Source organism: Syngnathus typhle, linkage group LG8 (genome assembly GCF_033458585.1).
Source record: "Syngnathus typhle isolate RoL2023-S1 ecotype Sweden linkage group LG8, RoL_Styp_1.0, whole genome shotgun sequence".
Classification (NCBI taxonomy): domain Eukaryota; kingdom Metazoa; phylum Chordata; class Actinopteri; order Syngnathiformes; family Syngnathidae; genus Syngnathus; species Syngnathus typhle.
This window is the reverse complement of record NC_083745.1, coordinates 9,831,808-9,847,886: the sequence shown is the minus strand read 5'-3', so window position 1 is coordinate 9,847,886 and position 16,079 is coordinate 9,831,808. Positions and strand designations below refer to the sequence as shown.

Here is a 16,079-nt window from a genome sequence, read left to right as displayed (position 1 = left end):
GGGAATCATGTATACACTGTACATATTTCTATGTGTAAACATTTCTGACATGGTTGGGCATGGTTTATATAAATGAATTTCTTAAAATTGTACAAATGTATCATAATATATGTCCTGTTTAAACGTGAAATGGCCACGATAGCTGCAATACATATATCTATATACTTCTTGGTTCCAAACTGCCTTTAAAACACCGAGCAGACGGGCTTTGATGGGCTCAAGTTTCACACTTGACTGCAGCCTGTAAAATGCATTTTATTTCACCGTTTAAACGTGCACATTTAGTTAGCGACGCACAACGCTTCCCCTTGGCATATTGTGTTACTGCGCTCGTAATCCATCTTTCAGCCATTGCCTTTGATGACTGCAGCATAGTGAGCAAACTGTTCACTGAGCTTGGCTACTTGCGTTTATGATTTCTTTTATGAGTGTGTACAGCCTAAATCACATAAATCCACCATAAGCAGAACCACTGTGTTTTTATGCTGTTGGAAAACACACTTTACAATTGTTTTGAGAAACTTTATTTTAGTGTTGAAGTACTGCTTCTTCAGATACTAAATTGTCCATATGACAGGCTTGCCATGAGTTTACCTCGCCATTTTCCCAAAGTTATATTGGATAGAATCCAGCTTTTTTTTTTCCTGCCACATCCCTTGTGAAATGGAAGAAGCTAGGACAATAATGGAGGTTGAAAACTCAACCCAGGCCGAACCTTCAGATAAAATGGAACTTGGCAGAAATACCCCATCACTCACTGGCGCCATCATTAGGGTTCTTGCTCTAAAAAAGGGCATCCAGCTCCATCCATCAGATGTATTGATGTCTGCTCTTACCGTGGTGTCTGTCTCCAACCGAGACAAAGTGAAGAAGACATTTCATCCTTCTACGGGCAGCCACGTTCCCAAGGGAGGCTGCAAGGTGAGTCGCTGACCGAGCTTTCCCTGGAGGACGTACTAACAATATGTTTTTACTGCTTGGACATGGAAGTGATCAATTCTTTCTCCTTGGTGAGTGCAAAATGGGCCACATCCCATTCGTCTGAACAAAACACACAAAAAGCAGAACAAAGAACCCTTCACGCTGAAACATTGTTCCTCCAAATCGAGGTTGGGTTTTAGTTCTTTAAGTTCTTTAGTTCTTTTAGGTCTGAGTGAAATACTGTTTTATATTTCATTATAATTATGTCTTTTTAGATCTCTGTTGAGTTTGTCCAAGTATTCCCAATGTGTTTAATAAAACGACAAGTTTCACACTTAGAAGAATGAACTTTTCCACAGTAATGACTTTTATTGAGAGGCACCTGTATATCACATTCTAAAGCCAGGCATGCTCATGAAGGCAATTCAAGAGAGTTTCAGGCACAGCTCTCCAGCACTCTATTTTATTTTACTCTATGGGTCGATAGTTCACAGATTTCTCACTCACTACTGTTTTCATTGTGCTGGGGGGGTTGAAGACTCTCGGGGGGAGTCAACACCAGATGGACGGAACAGTGAGCCGCATGCTCTGGTGAGCATTTTTTCCACAAATACAAAATTCAGAGATAACAATAAGTGAGACATTACAAAATCATGGGAAAGAATATTAAATAGTGGTAAAGATTTTTTTTTATACTTTCTTCTTTTTCCCTGCATTGTCCATCTGCTTGTGTAAATCACACTCACATTTATGACTATTGGACAATTTAGTCTTTAATTAACCTAACCCTTTTTGGAATGTGGGAGGAAGTATCTGGAGAAAACCCACGCAAGAAATGAGAGAACTTCACCTTTAAGAATATTTTGGCCTCTGTTTGTTTTGATCACAGATGAGAGTTCTGTCTATTCAATGTTGCCGCAGCTGTGTTATTTATTTGTATCAGTGGCACTTTATTAATGGCTTCACCGAGAGATATGCAGATTTGGCGTACAGACACTCTGCAATTAAATTATTGGAGATCTTTATTGATTTTGCATAATTTTTCCTCCCGCCTGATTGCACAGCGTAATTTAGAGTGATAAACACAGTGGGTCCGGATTCACGTGAAAGGCTTATAAAGTGTTCAAGTGAAGCTTCTTGCGCTCAGAGTGGATCAAAGACTCTATTTTCATAGACATTTGGAATGAAAGGCAGTCTCTAAGTGCCCACATTTCACCATGACCCGTGATTGCCTGGCCAACTTTACATCATGGAGGACCGCATGCAAATTCTTAATTGTCCATTTCTGGCACAGTGACACACTAAAATATCTGATAAGTCCAAACTCGAGATAGTTCTTAACCTGGGTCCTATAATGGTAGTGTGCATGGTACCTAATAAAGGGTTCAGCAAGTGCATATGGCGGTACTCCCATTCAGAGGCAATTTCATCCCAAGTGAGTATACCCTGCAGCACATATTGTCTTGCTATATGTATCTGCAGCAAACCATCTGGATTTTTTTCCTCAAGCAATTTTACGAGACCGACTGCCTCATGGGGCTCACTGTGGTGCCACAACGGATTCAGTTATGAGGTGGGCTCATTTTGGTGGTAAGTGTGAGCGTGCGTGTGTGTGTGTGTTAGCCGACTGGCTGAGTCTGTAGGCTGCCTCAAGCTGATAGATGGTGGAGTCTTCTGGCTTGGAAAATGCTTTTCAGCCTGTCAGCAGCATGAGAGTGAGACATTGTGTGTGTGGGGCATGCAGCTGTGTTTACAAGGCAAGGCTCCACACTCTTGAGGATGAATCTGCCTCGGCTCGCAACACAAGGCTGGATCATATGGACACAAAGCAACAGCGCACCACCTTCAGCACCGCACGCCCTCTGCCACTTTGTCTTCCAATTAGCCACAGCGTTGCTGCTGAGGTGAGATAACAAAAGAAGCTTGTATCCCCTACAGACCTCACTAGAGGACCTTTATTAGCGTATTGATAACGCCGACATGTCAACACTGCCCCCACTTGCCTGGAAGGATGCCCACACGTTCTCCGTGAGGGGCTATCACCAAAGTGGGTACAAAAAGAAAACAGCAGGAAACATCATCAGGCATGATGCTACATGCTGTAATTAGTGAGACACGATGGACAATAAATAGGAATTATGGGAATGCACAGTAAATTAAAAAAAAGATTATCCCATTAAACGACACAAAAAATGTCTGGAATGTACGAAAAGATTTAGCATAAGTCATCATGCAGTCAGTGGTGCAAACAGCATTTGTTTTCTCTGCCAACTGATATTTTTTCCTTCAACATTGCAACTGTTTACAAGTATTTAAATAACAAAATCAAATTAGTTTATATGAATAAGTATTAGGGCCACATTGAAAAAAATGAACGTGGGGGTAGTAGTATTACTAATACATTTCTCATGTTTTCAATACTACAAGTATCAACTCAAATTTCTAGAAGAAAAATCTTGATAGTATATTGTGGGAAAAATTATTACTTTCATCAAATTAAAAAAAGAGGGAATAATAATAAATAAAAATAGGAAGGATTAAGTCGTGTTATATATTTACAAGAGAGAAAAATCTATCAGTGTTTGAAAAGTTTTGAATTTATTCTTGTTTTCACCTTAACCTTACAACTTTTTTATCAATGTAGCCCTAATACTATAAATATAAGATTTTCATCACTAGCAACAGTGTTCAAGTTAGCACCACATACATAAAATTACATTAAGTCCACTTGCAAAGAAAAAAACACACACAAAAAAAGCCACTGGATCAAAAAATAAAACAGTTAGTTTGTGTGCATGTATGCTAATGTAAAAAAAAGAAGATTGTCTTCTTTATCCCACAAATAATGCAAAAAGTGGTACAAATTTGGGGCTTCCGTGTTTACATTCTCTGTTTTGGTCATTGGAGTTTTCGGGTTAGTACATAGTTTAGAACACAAAAATAAACCTTCAATTGAAAACACTAGTGTAGACATTTCATTTCTTGATATTAACTGGGGGGAAAAAAAACAGTCGACTGAGAAGCCTGAAGGCACTTTGAGAATTTGAATTGCAAGTGTTGTATAGAATGTGTTTTTAAGTTAAGGTTAGCAACAACTGGAGACTTTGCTCAGTTCCACAGAGGGCTGCTTGTAAATGACTTTGAGTGCGGCTTTACGTTAAATAGAAATGTGGTCAGAGTGCAGGTCAGGCTCCCAGTGTGCGTGCTCATAAAACACAACCTGCATCCGCTTCAAATGTCCCAGCTGTCACTAAAGTACTGGTCCTCTTCCTCCTCTTCTTCCTCCTCCAAAATCCCATTTTCCACAGGCTCGTCATCATCCCGCAATTCACCAACATGCGCGTCCTCCTTGACTTCCTCGCTGAGTAGGGTGAGCATGTTTTGCAAAGTGGTTTTAACTTCCTGAACTTGCCTCTCCAGCGACTGTGCGATGTCAGTTAAGGAAGACTGAGATGGAGTTAGAGACCTTCATTGATATCAGTGTTACAAACAGCAGGACAAATTGTGACACTTGTGGTTCTCGACGCTTAACGGTAATAGCGGGGACCCGATGAAGGCATCAATGTCCAATTTGGCGAAAGAACTGATTACTGGGACAGATCATCACGCCGTAGTCAATTTAACCCCATGCACTCAAAGAGTGAATTGCAGCAATTCGCTATTCATGCTCCCATCAGCGGCGCTGGGTGGCAGGACCCCCGCAATGCAGCTGCATTATTCATGACCCATCAATGAACAGGATGGAGGCCGTCCTCACAGGGGACTTGTTTAACCTGCTTGGAAATCCAAATCAAGCCTGCGAGAGTCCGGCTTAAGCGTTAAATCAAAGGGGCGGGCTCGTGGCAGATGGAACCCGATGGCTCGTTTTACACTTTCAATGGGCACAGATTGTCTCCATCCATAATTAAACGGCCATTAAAAAAGACCAGATTCCACAGAAGGTTGTTGAAGGTGTACTCCAACCATGGCTTCTTTTGACGTTTACAAGCAATACATACAGGGTCTTGAAAAAAATACAAGATCAATTGATAAGAAATGTTTATAACTATCAGATACTTACTCATAACTCATTGAGCATTTTCCTAATCATGACACAGCATTTTAGGGTCTCTACAGTACGTGGCATCTTGAGCTCAACTGGTTTCTAACAAAACACACTTTCTGAAATGCCTCAAGCATTATTCCGCAATTGCAAATAGCTTGAAGTTTTTACACATTCCAGTCTCGCGACATATTCCAGTTATAAGTTTTGAATAAATATTTCTCTGGAATTTTGTGGTTGTCTGTCCTCACAGAGGACACACAGGGGCAATTTTTTCGGATCTTCAGATTTCTTTGGCACCTGTTGCATTATCGTTGGTTTCTGTTTCATTTCTACAATCGTGTCCAGTTTCCTCAGTGACCTCAAATGATCACTATGCATATTTCCAAGGAGCAAAAACACACAAAGTTCGTGAAGAAGCGAATCTATCTTTGACATCTTGCTAACAGAGCAAAACGTCGTACTGGCGCTGATAACATGAAGGCCGATTGAAAAATCTGATTGGACATGAACAGACTGCAGAAAAGAAACAGGAAAATTGGATCTTTGATTGAATGTACAGGTACCGTGCCATTTGTGGAAAGTAAAGACTTGAGCTTGATCTTCAAACCCGTATTGGACTATCAACCGTTCTACAATGAATGAGGAAAAACACACTAATCTACATCCAATCAAGCTTTCTAATTAGCACGGAAAATGAAGCATTGTGACCTGTAATCAGCTTCAACCCTTCCATGTGACTCATTACCATGGATATTATAATGTTCTGCAAGCCAGATCCAGCAGGCTGGAACAGGTGCAGGGCGGATGGGAGTGTATGTGTTCAAAGTTGAAAGTATAAAAGCTTTGCAGGCGCGATAGTGACATTCCTCTATTTGCCACTGCGCTGCCCCTGTCTGCCTACTTTAATCTCAGTGCCCGAGAATGGCAGCCCGCATTTGTGACCCTCCAATAACCTCACTTGGACTTTTACCGTGTTATTTTCTCGATAGCACATCCTGCCTGTCAAGAGAAATACGCCCGATTCCTGCTCAGCTTCAATTCCGTTGAATGTCAGATACGACAGCTTGAGCTATGTCTTCTCCGCCTAACATTGGAGAGCTAACATTTGGTGGCGTGCGAGTTGCTTCCAGGAAACAGCAGATCGCAAATATAAATTGGAGAGAAAGAGCAACATCTTAATAACTGTATACTTGGAGCGAAAGGATATCAGCGAGGGCCTGGTCCCGGTTCTCTATGGCCGTCTGTAAGTCGTCCTCCAAGGTCATTAGTCTGTCACTGATCAGCTCGCAGCGCTCGGAGAGGTCTGCTGCCTCGTCATCGCTGGACACGTCCTGCTGGGAGATTGGCAACAGCGGAGGAAAGAAAAATGTTTGAATGTTTGAATTAATTCACCTTGGTCAAGTAAATTGTTATGAAACTTTCTCGATTTGGACTACACCCATGAGTCTCAGAGTATCATCAAACCAGTGTGCAATGTGTTGGTATCTGATAACCCTCCAGGCATCAGCTAGTCAATATTGACTTCTTGGATTGAATTTTGTCTGAGGAGAAGAAACAATGCCTGGCAATGTTTTTTTAGCGCGTGTATACACAGACCCATCAGAACATTATGACCATTTGCACAATTTTACACCATCCAATACAAGTGCTGCAGCAAAACATCTGCGTTTAAAAGGAGACTAATGCTCAGTTTTGAAGATGCAGAGTAGAACTGTGGATCATAATACCAAGGAATATAAGAATAGCTAGAGTTTGGTTCAGTGATAAAAAGTGAAAATTAAAATGCTTTAGTTAGTAGATAACCAGTATGGATTCATGTTTTGTGGGAAATGTTTGAAATAATTAGCTCTAATGTGTGCTCTTAAGTGCTTGAAAGATTTTATAAATGGGAAAATGAAACTTGTTTGAGCAATCTATCCTCAATTTCTGTGGCAGGATTTACATATCCTCTGAACTTCCAGTTATAGATTAATTGTCGTGCTTATTTTTGGCTGACACCTTACAACAAGTCTATGGGAATATTTTGTTGAGATGTCTCGGATGTAGTATTTTGAATAAGCGGAGAAGTGTTGGATGGGAAAATAAAGGGCTGCCAAAGTGTCTGTCAGTAGGCTGCCAAGGTCATCAAGTCCACACTAAACATTGGGGTTATGTACTACCGGTGACCTCCGCTGTGCTGCGAGGATGGAGCAGTGCATGATGGGAAAGTCAGTTTGATGTGGGAGCACAGTGCAGTAGGGCACTTAAGCATTGAGGGAACAGAGCCGGCCATAATTAGAGCAGCCTCTTTTGAAGACATCGTGTCCTATTTTTCTTTTCCTTCTGTATCAGGCAAGGTGAACACATATACACAATTACACAGAAGAGTACACACAGACATCTAAACACACGCACACAAACAAATGCAAGAGAGTCACATCTGACTCATGGCTACAGGTTGAAAATATCAACTCCCTGCAGCTCAAAGATGTCACAGCAATGGTAGTAGAGTCAATTCTCTACATTGTGTATATCACTCCCTCTTAGATGATACAACACATGTTCAACAAACAACAAGTTAAAGCCAGAGGCACTACATCGTGACGGAGCGGCCGTCTCCAAACCAATTGAGATTAACGAACAAAAACAGCACAGGTAATGATTCGAGATAATGCCTTCAAGATAACATTCTCCATTGTGAGGCACCTTAAGTGTATGTCAGTCCTCACCACATATGAAACTAGGATTCATGTCCTCCATCAACAAAAGGAAAACCCGCTGAGCTAAAGCGTCGCTGTGCTGTTTGTTTTCAGGCTGTAAAGGTTAGCAGCTTCTTTAGCAGATAAGAGAACCGTGTTTGTGTAGCTGATTGATTCTATTCTCCAGCCTCCAGTCGCTCTTGCTAAAAGTCAATACGACCTGAGGAGAGAAAGCCCAGTGTACACACTGTGACATTCTTGATAGGTTTGTTTGTAAGTTTTTACAAAGAAGATATTCAACCCTTCAACAGCCGTCATTGTGATCAACACGATACGCGCGTCTTGCTATTGACAAATGTGATTTCGGTGTCATTTGCATGTCAAATTGCATAAGTGAGACTTGCCAGCACCGGCACTGCATAGTGGCAGTTTGATGAACATTAGTTGTAATGTTCAGGGACCCCCAGTAAACAAAGCAGGCATAATCAAATTATGTCGAAATGCAATACTCGGATGCACGCAGGCCTTGTCATAGTTATCTCGGCAATCAAGACTCAAAGGCTGCATGTGACTGTTGTGCTCCCCCAGGGTGCTGCTCAGTCAGACATTGTAAAATGCATAAACACGGCACCGGCTTTACATTCATGGTAAGGGTAACTTAAAAGTACAAAACAATCTTAACCTCAAAAGTAAATCGAATAAATCACATTTCAAACAAGCAGTGCCGTATTTTCCGCACTATAAGGCGCACCTAAAAACCTCCAGTTTTCTCAGAGTGTGCCTTATAATCCGGTGCGCCTTATATATGGACCAATATTGAGCCACTATGGCAGGCGTGTCCAAATATATGGACTTACGTATATATGGACAAAGTTTTAAAATGAGCCATTCGTTGAAGGTGCGTTTTATAATCCGGTGCGCCTTATAGTGCGGAAAATACGGTACAAATTTGCTTGAATGCTGGTCCCGCGGGATAAAGTACACTCATTTTTTACTGCTTGTCCTACTCAGGATCACGTGTTTGCTGGTGCCAATCCAAACTGACTACGAAGGCAGAATTCACCCTGGACATGTCGCTATCCAAAAGCAGGAATCTAATAATACCATTGTAAACAATGATAAGTAGTTTGGGAAACACCACAATCCCATCAGAGCAAATGGTCACTACATATTTATTGCTAGCATCCTACTGCCATGCAGAATGAGGAGGGTGCTAAAAGAACCTTGAGAGGATAAAACAACAATTAGAAGACATTAGAAGGAAATTGAGTAGTGCTGAAACATACACACGTAGCCACAAATCCATCTCCATTGCGGCGGCGGGGCAACAGCTTGGCAGCAGCTAAGTGGAAATCATTTACTTAAAGTCATTACGGAAAGGAGAAAGAGGTCAGAATGTGTTCTTGGCAGAGATTTCAGCACTGCCACAAAGCCGCAGCGACATCGTCAACGCCACCGGGATGAGTTGCCCTCCAATTTTTGAAGTCGCAGTTTTCTCTTTAGGCATTCTTATTCGCTCCAGCGACATCATTCAAGTGTCAATCAAGAAGAACTACAACAGTTTCTAATATGTCACCATTTAGGTCTAATCTTATTAATAATCCAAGACAGGTGAATTCCAAGAAGTTATTCATCTACTACGGCATTACCCGAACTATAATGGCCAATCCCTGTGCAGCAGATATAAATGGGAAAAGGTATGTGTGTATAAACATGAAAAAAAATCTAACTTTGCAAATAAGTAATCTGTCAAAATTATAGCTGAGTCATGTTTGATTCAAGGTCAACTAATGGATTTTTTTGTGTCCCGGCACACCAACATAAATAAAAGTGACACTTTAATTACAGTGGGAACATTCAGGCACACAGTGATGCTATTAACATGACCAACCTGTGGGTTGTTATCCTCCATGCAGAACAAAAACTCCTCCAATTTCTGCAACAAAAGGGAAACGTTTATTGAAGCCACACAGACGTAAATCGGTTCATGAATTATGGAAAACGCAATTTATGTCGGTCGGCTACTCTACGTGAGCAGCAGGGCATAGTAATGACACTGGAATTATTCATTAGCAAATGTGATGAGAGAACAACAGACTAAATGGCTCATCTGGACAGCAGATTCCTTTGTTAGTATTCAAAGTGAGGTAATTATCTCATGCAGACCAACGTATTGTTTGTGGTTTCAGGCTATATGCTCACATGTAGACGAATAAGCATAGGTTCAATTATAAGTTTTAATTTAAAAAGTTGTAAAACAAATACAAGTCATTTCGTTTATGTTTTGGAATAAATGTGAGTGAAGTTCACCTGCAGTTGAATGAAACGTTCACATATACAAACAGCCATTACATTTGTGGTCATAGCTGTTTACAGTAGTAACACGAATTTATGGCATTCCATTTTAATGTTTTTTTTTTTATGGAGTAAAAACTGTAATTTTGCTGTCATCCCGCCATCTGATTTTACTCATTACATTGTATCCCGTTGCAACATAATCTGTCACATACTGTTTTGTGGTACTAAAAAGATGAGTCTCGTTGTCTGTAGCCTTGAAAACATGTCAACTGGATAAGAATTACTGTGACAGTTATTATTTTTCTTCGGTTTAAAAAAGCCATAATAGTCTATCAGGATAAAAAGGAAATGTTTGGGGTTCTGATCTAGTTCTTTGCGTTGTTTATGTTGTCAGTCAAACAGCAGGATTATTATATTAACATGTAGAAAACATATTTTGCCACATACATCAATATTGCTAAATACACACTTGTTTATAACTTGGGGTGGAGATGAAAGAATGAACTGCACACAGCTCTGTCTTTCTCACCTTTGACTTCTTGGAGAAATGTTAGGAGAGGCTAGGCTTTAGCAGGAAAACAAAAGCAGAGAGAAACAAAAGGAAAGCAGAAAGAAGATTCGTGCCGTTCATTTAATGCAGTTAGGCAGTGTTTAAGAGAGGTTAAGAGGGCACAGGTGCAAAATGTAGATTTAGGGTTGTGCAAAGCAGGATGGTTATCAGCTCTAATGGAGAGTAAGAAACTGTGAAGGTACATTTAGCAAAACTGACACACTTTTCATGCAGTCCAAGCATCTCATGCTGAGACAGGCAGTTTGAAATTCAGAACATGAGCCTCTGGTAAAAAAACCTGCAAATATTACATTTCTGAGAGGCAATGTAGCAAATATAGCTGCACAAAAAAAAAACATGTCTGGCAAGTTCTCTTTTTTATTATTATTTTGATAGCTGCTGGCTATGTTGACTTTGTTCTTATCTCAGACGAGACTGTCGACATTGTGGGTGGAGGCAAGTGTGAGGAGAGGAGCGAACAATTCGGGATCTACCCTGGAGCAATGGCTTCAAATCACTGGTGAAAGCGTTCTCATACACATGCATGCACACGCCCACAAGAATTCTTACTCACAGAACTAAATGGTAGAATTTGTAGAATGAAGGGTAATAAGTGTAGTTGCCACTCAAATGTCTTTATTTCATAATTGAAAATAGAAAAAAGTAATGAGAATGCGACTCATCTTACTGTGATTGTACAAAATTAGCATGTTTGCCAAAACTAATAATGGTGAATGTGAAATCTTTGGCTTGTGTAAGGAACATGCTTAAAATAAAACGTCACAAAGCGCTATTTTTTGAGACGTACATCTCACTTTACATGCAGAGGTTGTTTTACCTTGGTGAACTCCGAGTTCTGTAAATTGGCCTCGGGACACCAACGGCCGCCTAAAGCTGTCAACATGGCGCTGTCTTCTTCCTCTTTGGCGCACACTTGACTTGTAGCACAGTCAGTTGTGGCGAGATGGTCGTCCACGTCCGCTCCGCAACTGATGGACGTCCGTAGCTGCAAGCCTCTTAAGAACAGGTGACATGCCTCCAGGTCGGCCTCCCAAATCCGCTCCAAGCCGGAACAGCTACAGCTAACATCCAATAAAAATATAAACAAGACGAAGTCAATGCGAGACAATATTTTCATTCAGCAATTTTATGCAAGCATAATAGAAGTCACGCGTGATTCTTGCTCATGCAACAAATGACAAAATAATTATGTAACTGACTATAATTTAAAGGGTGATCAAAAAAGAATATTTAAAGACTAACAAAGTGATTAATCTCCAGAGGAGTTTGTGACGGTGATTTCTTGCTCAGAGAATGATTTGCATCAAACTGTCAAAGCTACATTTCTTTAAAAGAAAAAGCATCCACAAATTATTCACCTCAGATCTCTGATCTGTTTACGAGCTATTTTTTTACTGACCTTTGTCTTTTCCTAACCTTTAGGTAACGCATCATTTCCGAAGATGTGTAGCCGCAGGTGACATTTGGGCAACCAAATGTATTGACCTTGTTTCTCTGTATTTTTTCCCTCCATTCAAACAGAATGGGAAAATGTCACACTCAAGGAAAAACATAAATTGCTTAAGCCATAAAAAAAAAAAAATACAGACGACACCGTCATGTGCAGGAAAACAAATGAAGAGTTACAAGATGTGTTGGAAAGCGTAACTGTGATCCCATTTCCAATGAACCCATTTCTAGTTGCTGCCCTGTCACAAATTTTCAAAAGCAAATTGATTTAAAAAGTAATAATAAAATAATAAAAAATAATAATAAATATAAAGTCATTACTATATACTATAAATTATCATACAGAGGTGAATTCTCAAGACAAATGTATGCAGACAGTGTGAAATCTCCCTATTTCATGCTCTTCGGCGGTAATGAAGCTCCTGAAAATTGAATTCCACTTTTTATTCCAGCTCATCTCCTACCTGCAAAAGGCTGCCAGCTCTGTGCCCTGCCAGTGGCCTGCCCATCAGCCGTCGTCTAACCTTCATTTTGGCACACAGGTGATAGAAAAACTGCTCATCCCAGCAGTCCTGCACTTGGTGATTTAGCACTCAATGCTGTTTCTTCTCAACTGTGTTGAAGTGGGCTGCACCCGCTGAGCCATTCTATTGTTACATTGCTTCTTTTGAAGAGGTGAGAACACACAAACAATTGAGAAATTAATTGGAAAATCTTCTCCAAATGTCAAAGTTGGCCACATCTATCACAAAATGCCCTCTCACTGTGACTGCTGCTTCTAAGGCTTTTTTGCTAAATTGTCAAACAATACAACAGCTCCAAAGCAGCGCTGTGATGGTGGCATCCTGGAGCTCATCTGTCTCAGCTTCTTAGCCACGGGTTAATTGGTGGCAGCCACTCAGCCTGCTGTCTAACAGTGACAGGGTGTGGGCGTGCTGCTTCGTTGTTCTTGGGTCCTCCACCCTGCAACTACTAACTGGCAGGACTGATGTTGCAACTGCAAGTTAGGGAGAGCCAAAGCTTGTAAGGACTACATTTATTGTTGCTTCTTTTTCTGCACAGGGATGTCTCCATGTGATATGGGAATATCCCACAATTAAAAGCGCTACTTTGATTGGCAGCAAATGGCATCATTTTGTTCACGCCCACAACGGCGCAAACTGCCCTTTTTTAAATGAGCCCACTTGTGCACATCTGTAAAATGACCAATAGTTGGTCTATCCCACGTCTGTCCAGATTTATGACATGCCTCGCACCAGACTTGCGGAAATAGAGCCCTCAGTGTCATGTGGGCTCAACCATGGCACAGATATAGTGATGCATCGTGTGAGTGCATCTCAAAGGCGAATACAGAGAATCTGCAGAAGTCACTCTTTTATTTTCTCTGCTGTAATCAAAACCTTGTCGTTTCCTTCGATATCCAATATTTCTGATGTTAGGTGAGCAAAGGAACAACATCATTCCTTTTGGCTCAGCTTGTGGATCACAAGGTTTTTGGGTTAATATATATTGAGTCAACCTTGGGGCAATAACCACTTTTTCAAACACATGCCTTCAATTTGGAAATGCTCATTTGCAATACCCACAGGCTTGGCTATAAACCAACCCATTAGAAGCTAACGGAACCAACCACATCATTATAAGATGAAAGAAATTAGGATATCATTTTACAAAAGTGGTGGCAGCACTGGAAGAGTTTATACAGAGCAGGGATAAAATATGAAAAAACTACCTCAATTGGGTTTTCTTTGACAAAATTCAAAAAGTGAATTAAAAAATGTGTTAATAGTAAGGAATGAGAGACTTAATTGTGTCAACATCTCACATATCACACTAAGCAGAGGTGCTGTTAACATGGTAAGAACCAAGGCAGTGACTATAGGAGGGAGTGTGATGGATGATGCATGGCGCGGCGAATGCTTTGTGAGGTGGGTTGTTTGATTTCTGCGAGGTTTGTAAAGCAGCCATCCGAGCAACCATGATTGCTCTGTTTGACACAATTCACACGTGACAGACGCTGCTTGGATGCTCCCAGAGCACCTTGAGCTCAAAGAGCATGTTTTTTTTTTTTTGCCATTACAATTATAGGAGAGAAATGATAAATGGCACTCCAATCTTACTTGAATGAAAGCAAAGTATTTTGTTTAGGTAGAAAAATATAGACTCACATTAAATGACTAAGCTGCTTGTCTCAACATGGTGTTCTTGTCCAAATGACACGTTTACAGCATCAATGCAGCTTTGATATTGGGTTCTAGTCTTTAGCCAGGAAGAGATAATTGCTTTTCTTTTTTTCTTTCAAAAGCATCCGTCACCACGGAGACCAGACGTCTCACCAGCGCATGTACATTTCTCCCTCCCCCAACCTTCCTCCCTATCCTCCCCTCCTGTCACCGCAGCACTCCATCACCACTGATATACATTGAAGCTGAATGATAACATTTACAGTGGATGATGGGTGCTTTTGCACGTTCATGCAGGTTATTGTACAGCACGTTTCAGCGAAATATGTCTTATTGTGTCAGCACAACAAATCCACCAGGTGTTATCTGGAGCTGCATTGTTACATTTCTGGCTTTGTCTGCCTCAAAATGCATTGATTCAAATAGGATATAAACAGTAGGGAATAAAAATTACATTTCAGCCAACCAGCCATCATCAACATCCATTTTCTATAGTGGGTGAAAGCAAACTGAACTGGTCATTAGTCGATCACAGAAGAAGCTAACATACAACAGGGAACGATGATGTAGTTTACAATTATAATTTTTTTTTACATTTATCACACTTGACAATGACATGTTTGAGACTACAAGCACTGGAAAGAAAAGATTTTCCAAAATACACCTATGGCCTATGATCTCTAATATCACTATCTGCATCTCTGAAGTCGACACAGTGAATTATTAATCCAATGGAGTGAATTTGAGAACTCGTGCATTCGCATCTGGTGAGCTCTGGCTGATCGAAGCAACATGTCCGACTCCTTACTGCAGGGGTGTCAAACTCATTTTTTTCACGGGCCACATTGTAGTCATAGCTTCTTTCGGAGGGCCATTATGACTGTCAACCCAAATAGATTTATGAGCGCCTCATTATACACAGTAAAAGCTACAAAACAAACTGACAAATAACTCCTTTTCAAGACGAGTAAAAACTGGTCAAACATTTAAAAAAAAAAGATATTATGAAAAGTGAAGACAATTTGCAATTCTAGTAATGACACACGAATTTGATGCACAATTTGTCTTTGCGGGCCACATAAAATGATGGGGCGAGCTGTAGATGGGCCCCCGGGCCTTGAGTTTGACACCTGTGCTTTACTGTTTCCTCCCAGATTGCAAAATTATGCAGCTAAGGTTAACAGAATCTCCTTAAGTGTGAATGTGAATGATTATCTGTGAGTGACTAGCAATCAGTCCAAAATGCACCCTGCTACTCATCCAAAACTCTGTTGAGCACCAGCTCACTCATTACCCGAATGGAACAAGCACTTCCAAAAATTGAATATTGATTTTTTTTTCTTTGCACAAAATATATTACAGAAAGGAGAGAAAAGTTGCAAGTACTGCTGTAAGTACATAAAGGTAAAAGAAATCTGTAGAAGGGGGAGTAGAAGCTGTCACATAAGTCATTTGGGAGACACAGAGAAAAGTGAGAAAGGCTCAAGGGGCAAAAAAAAAAACATGATGAAAGGTGTAAAAGGAGCATGAGGTGTTGGATGAGTCAAGTGAGGACAATGGCGGTAAGTCCTAAGGGCTTGTTGTTCTGTTTAGGCCTTCATTTTTTCCAATTGGTGTATTAAAGGGGCTATTGTGTACTGTATTTTCTAACATAATAAAAACATTGGCAAACAACTTACCTGTGCAACCTGTCTTCTAATAGCTCAATGTACTTGACGGCATTGTCCTTCAGCTGGCTTTCTACGTGGAGAGAACACAGGAAGAAAAATAGCACATCAAAGTCAATTGACGTAATTTGCTGCAAAACAATGACAGGGTATCTTGAGAACAAAACCTTTGTCCTGAAGTCCATTCTGGATCACCACAGTTGGAGAGGCTATTGTTTGAGAGTGAAAAATAAAATTCGCTGTCTCTCTTTGTCTCAAGACGAACAC

At 40.6% G+C, this 16,079-nt stretch overlaps 1 protein-coding gene across 6 annotated transcripts in view; it reads right to left on the bottom strand.

Annotated features, from left to right (window-relative positions):
- Positions 1-1,265: 1,265 nt before the first annotated feature.
- The window catches only part of disc1 (DISC1 scaffold protein), a 34,397-nt gene continuing 19,583 nt past the window's right edge, over positions 1,266-16,079 (bottom strand). For 4 of the 6 annotated variants that reach the window (XM_061285169.1, XM_061285171.1, XM_061285165.1 and 1 more), the window contains 5 exons: positions 15,825-15,885; positions 11,331-11,574; positions 9,536-9,580; positions 6,174-6,300; positions 1,266-4,346 (listed from right to left, as the gene is read on the bottom strand). In XM_061285169.1, coding sequence (XP_061141153.1) covers positions 4,153-4,346; positions 6,174-6,300; positions 9,536-9,580; positions 11,331-11,574; positions 15,825-15,885 — 671 coding nt within the window. In that variant the 3' untranslated portion in view covers positions 1,266-4,152. The remainder of the gene's footprint in view (positions 4,347-6,173; positions 6,301-9,535; positions 9,581-11,330; positions 11,575-15,824; positions 15,886-16,079) is intronic. The other 2 variants (XM_061285170.1, XM_061285168.1) reach the window with 1 other exon arrangement.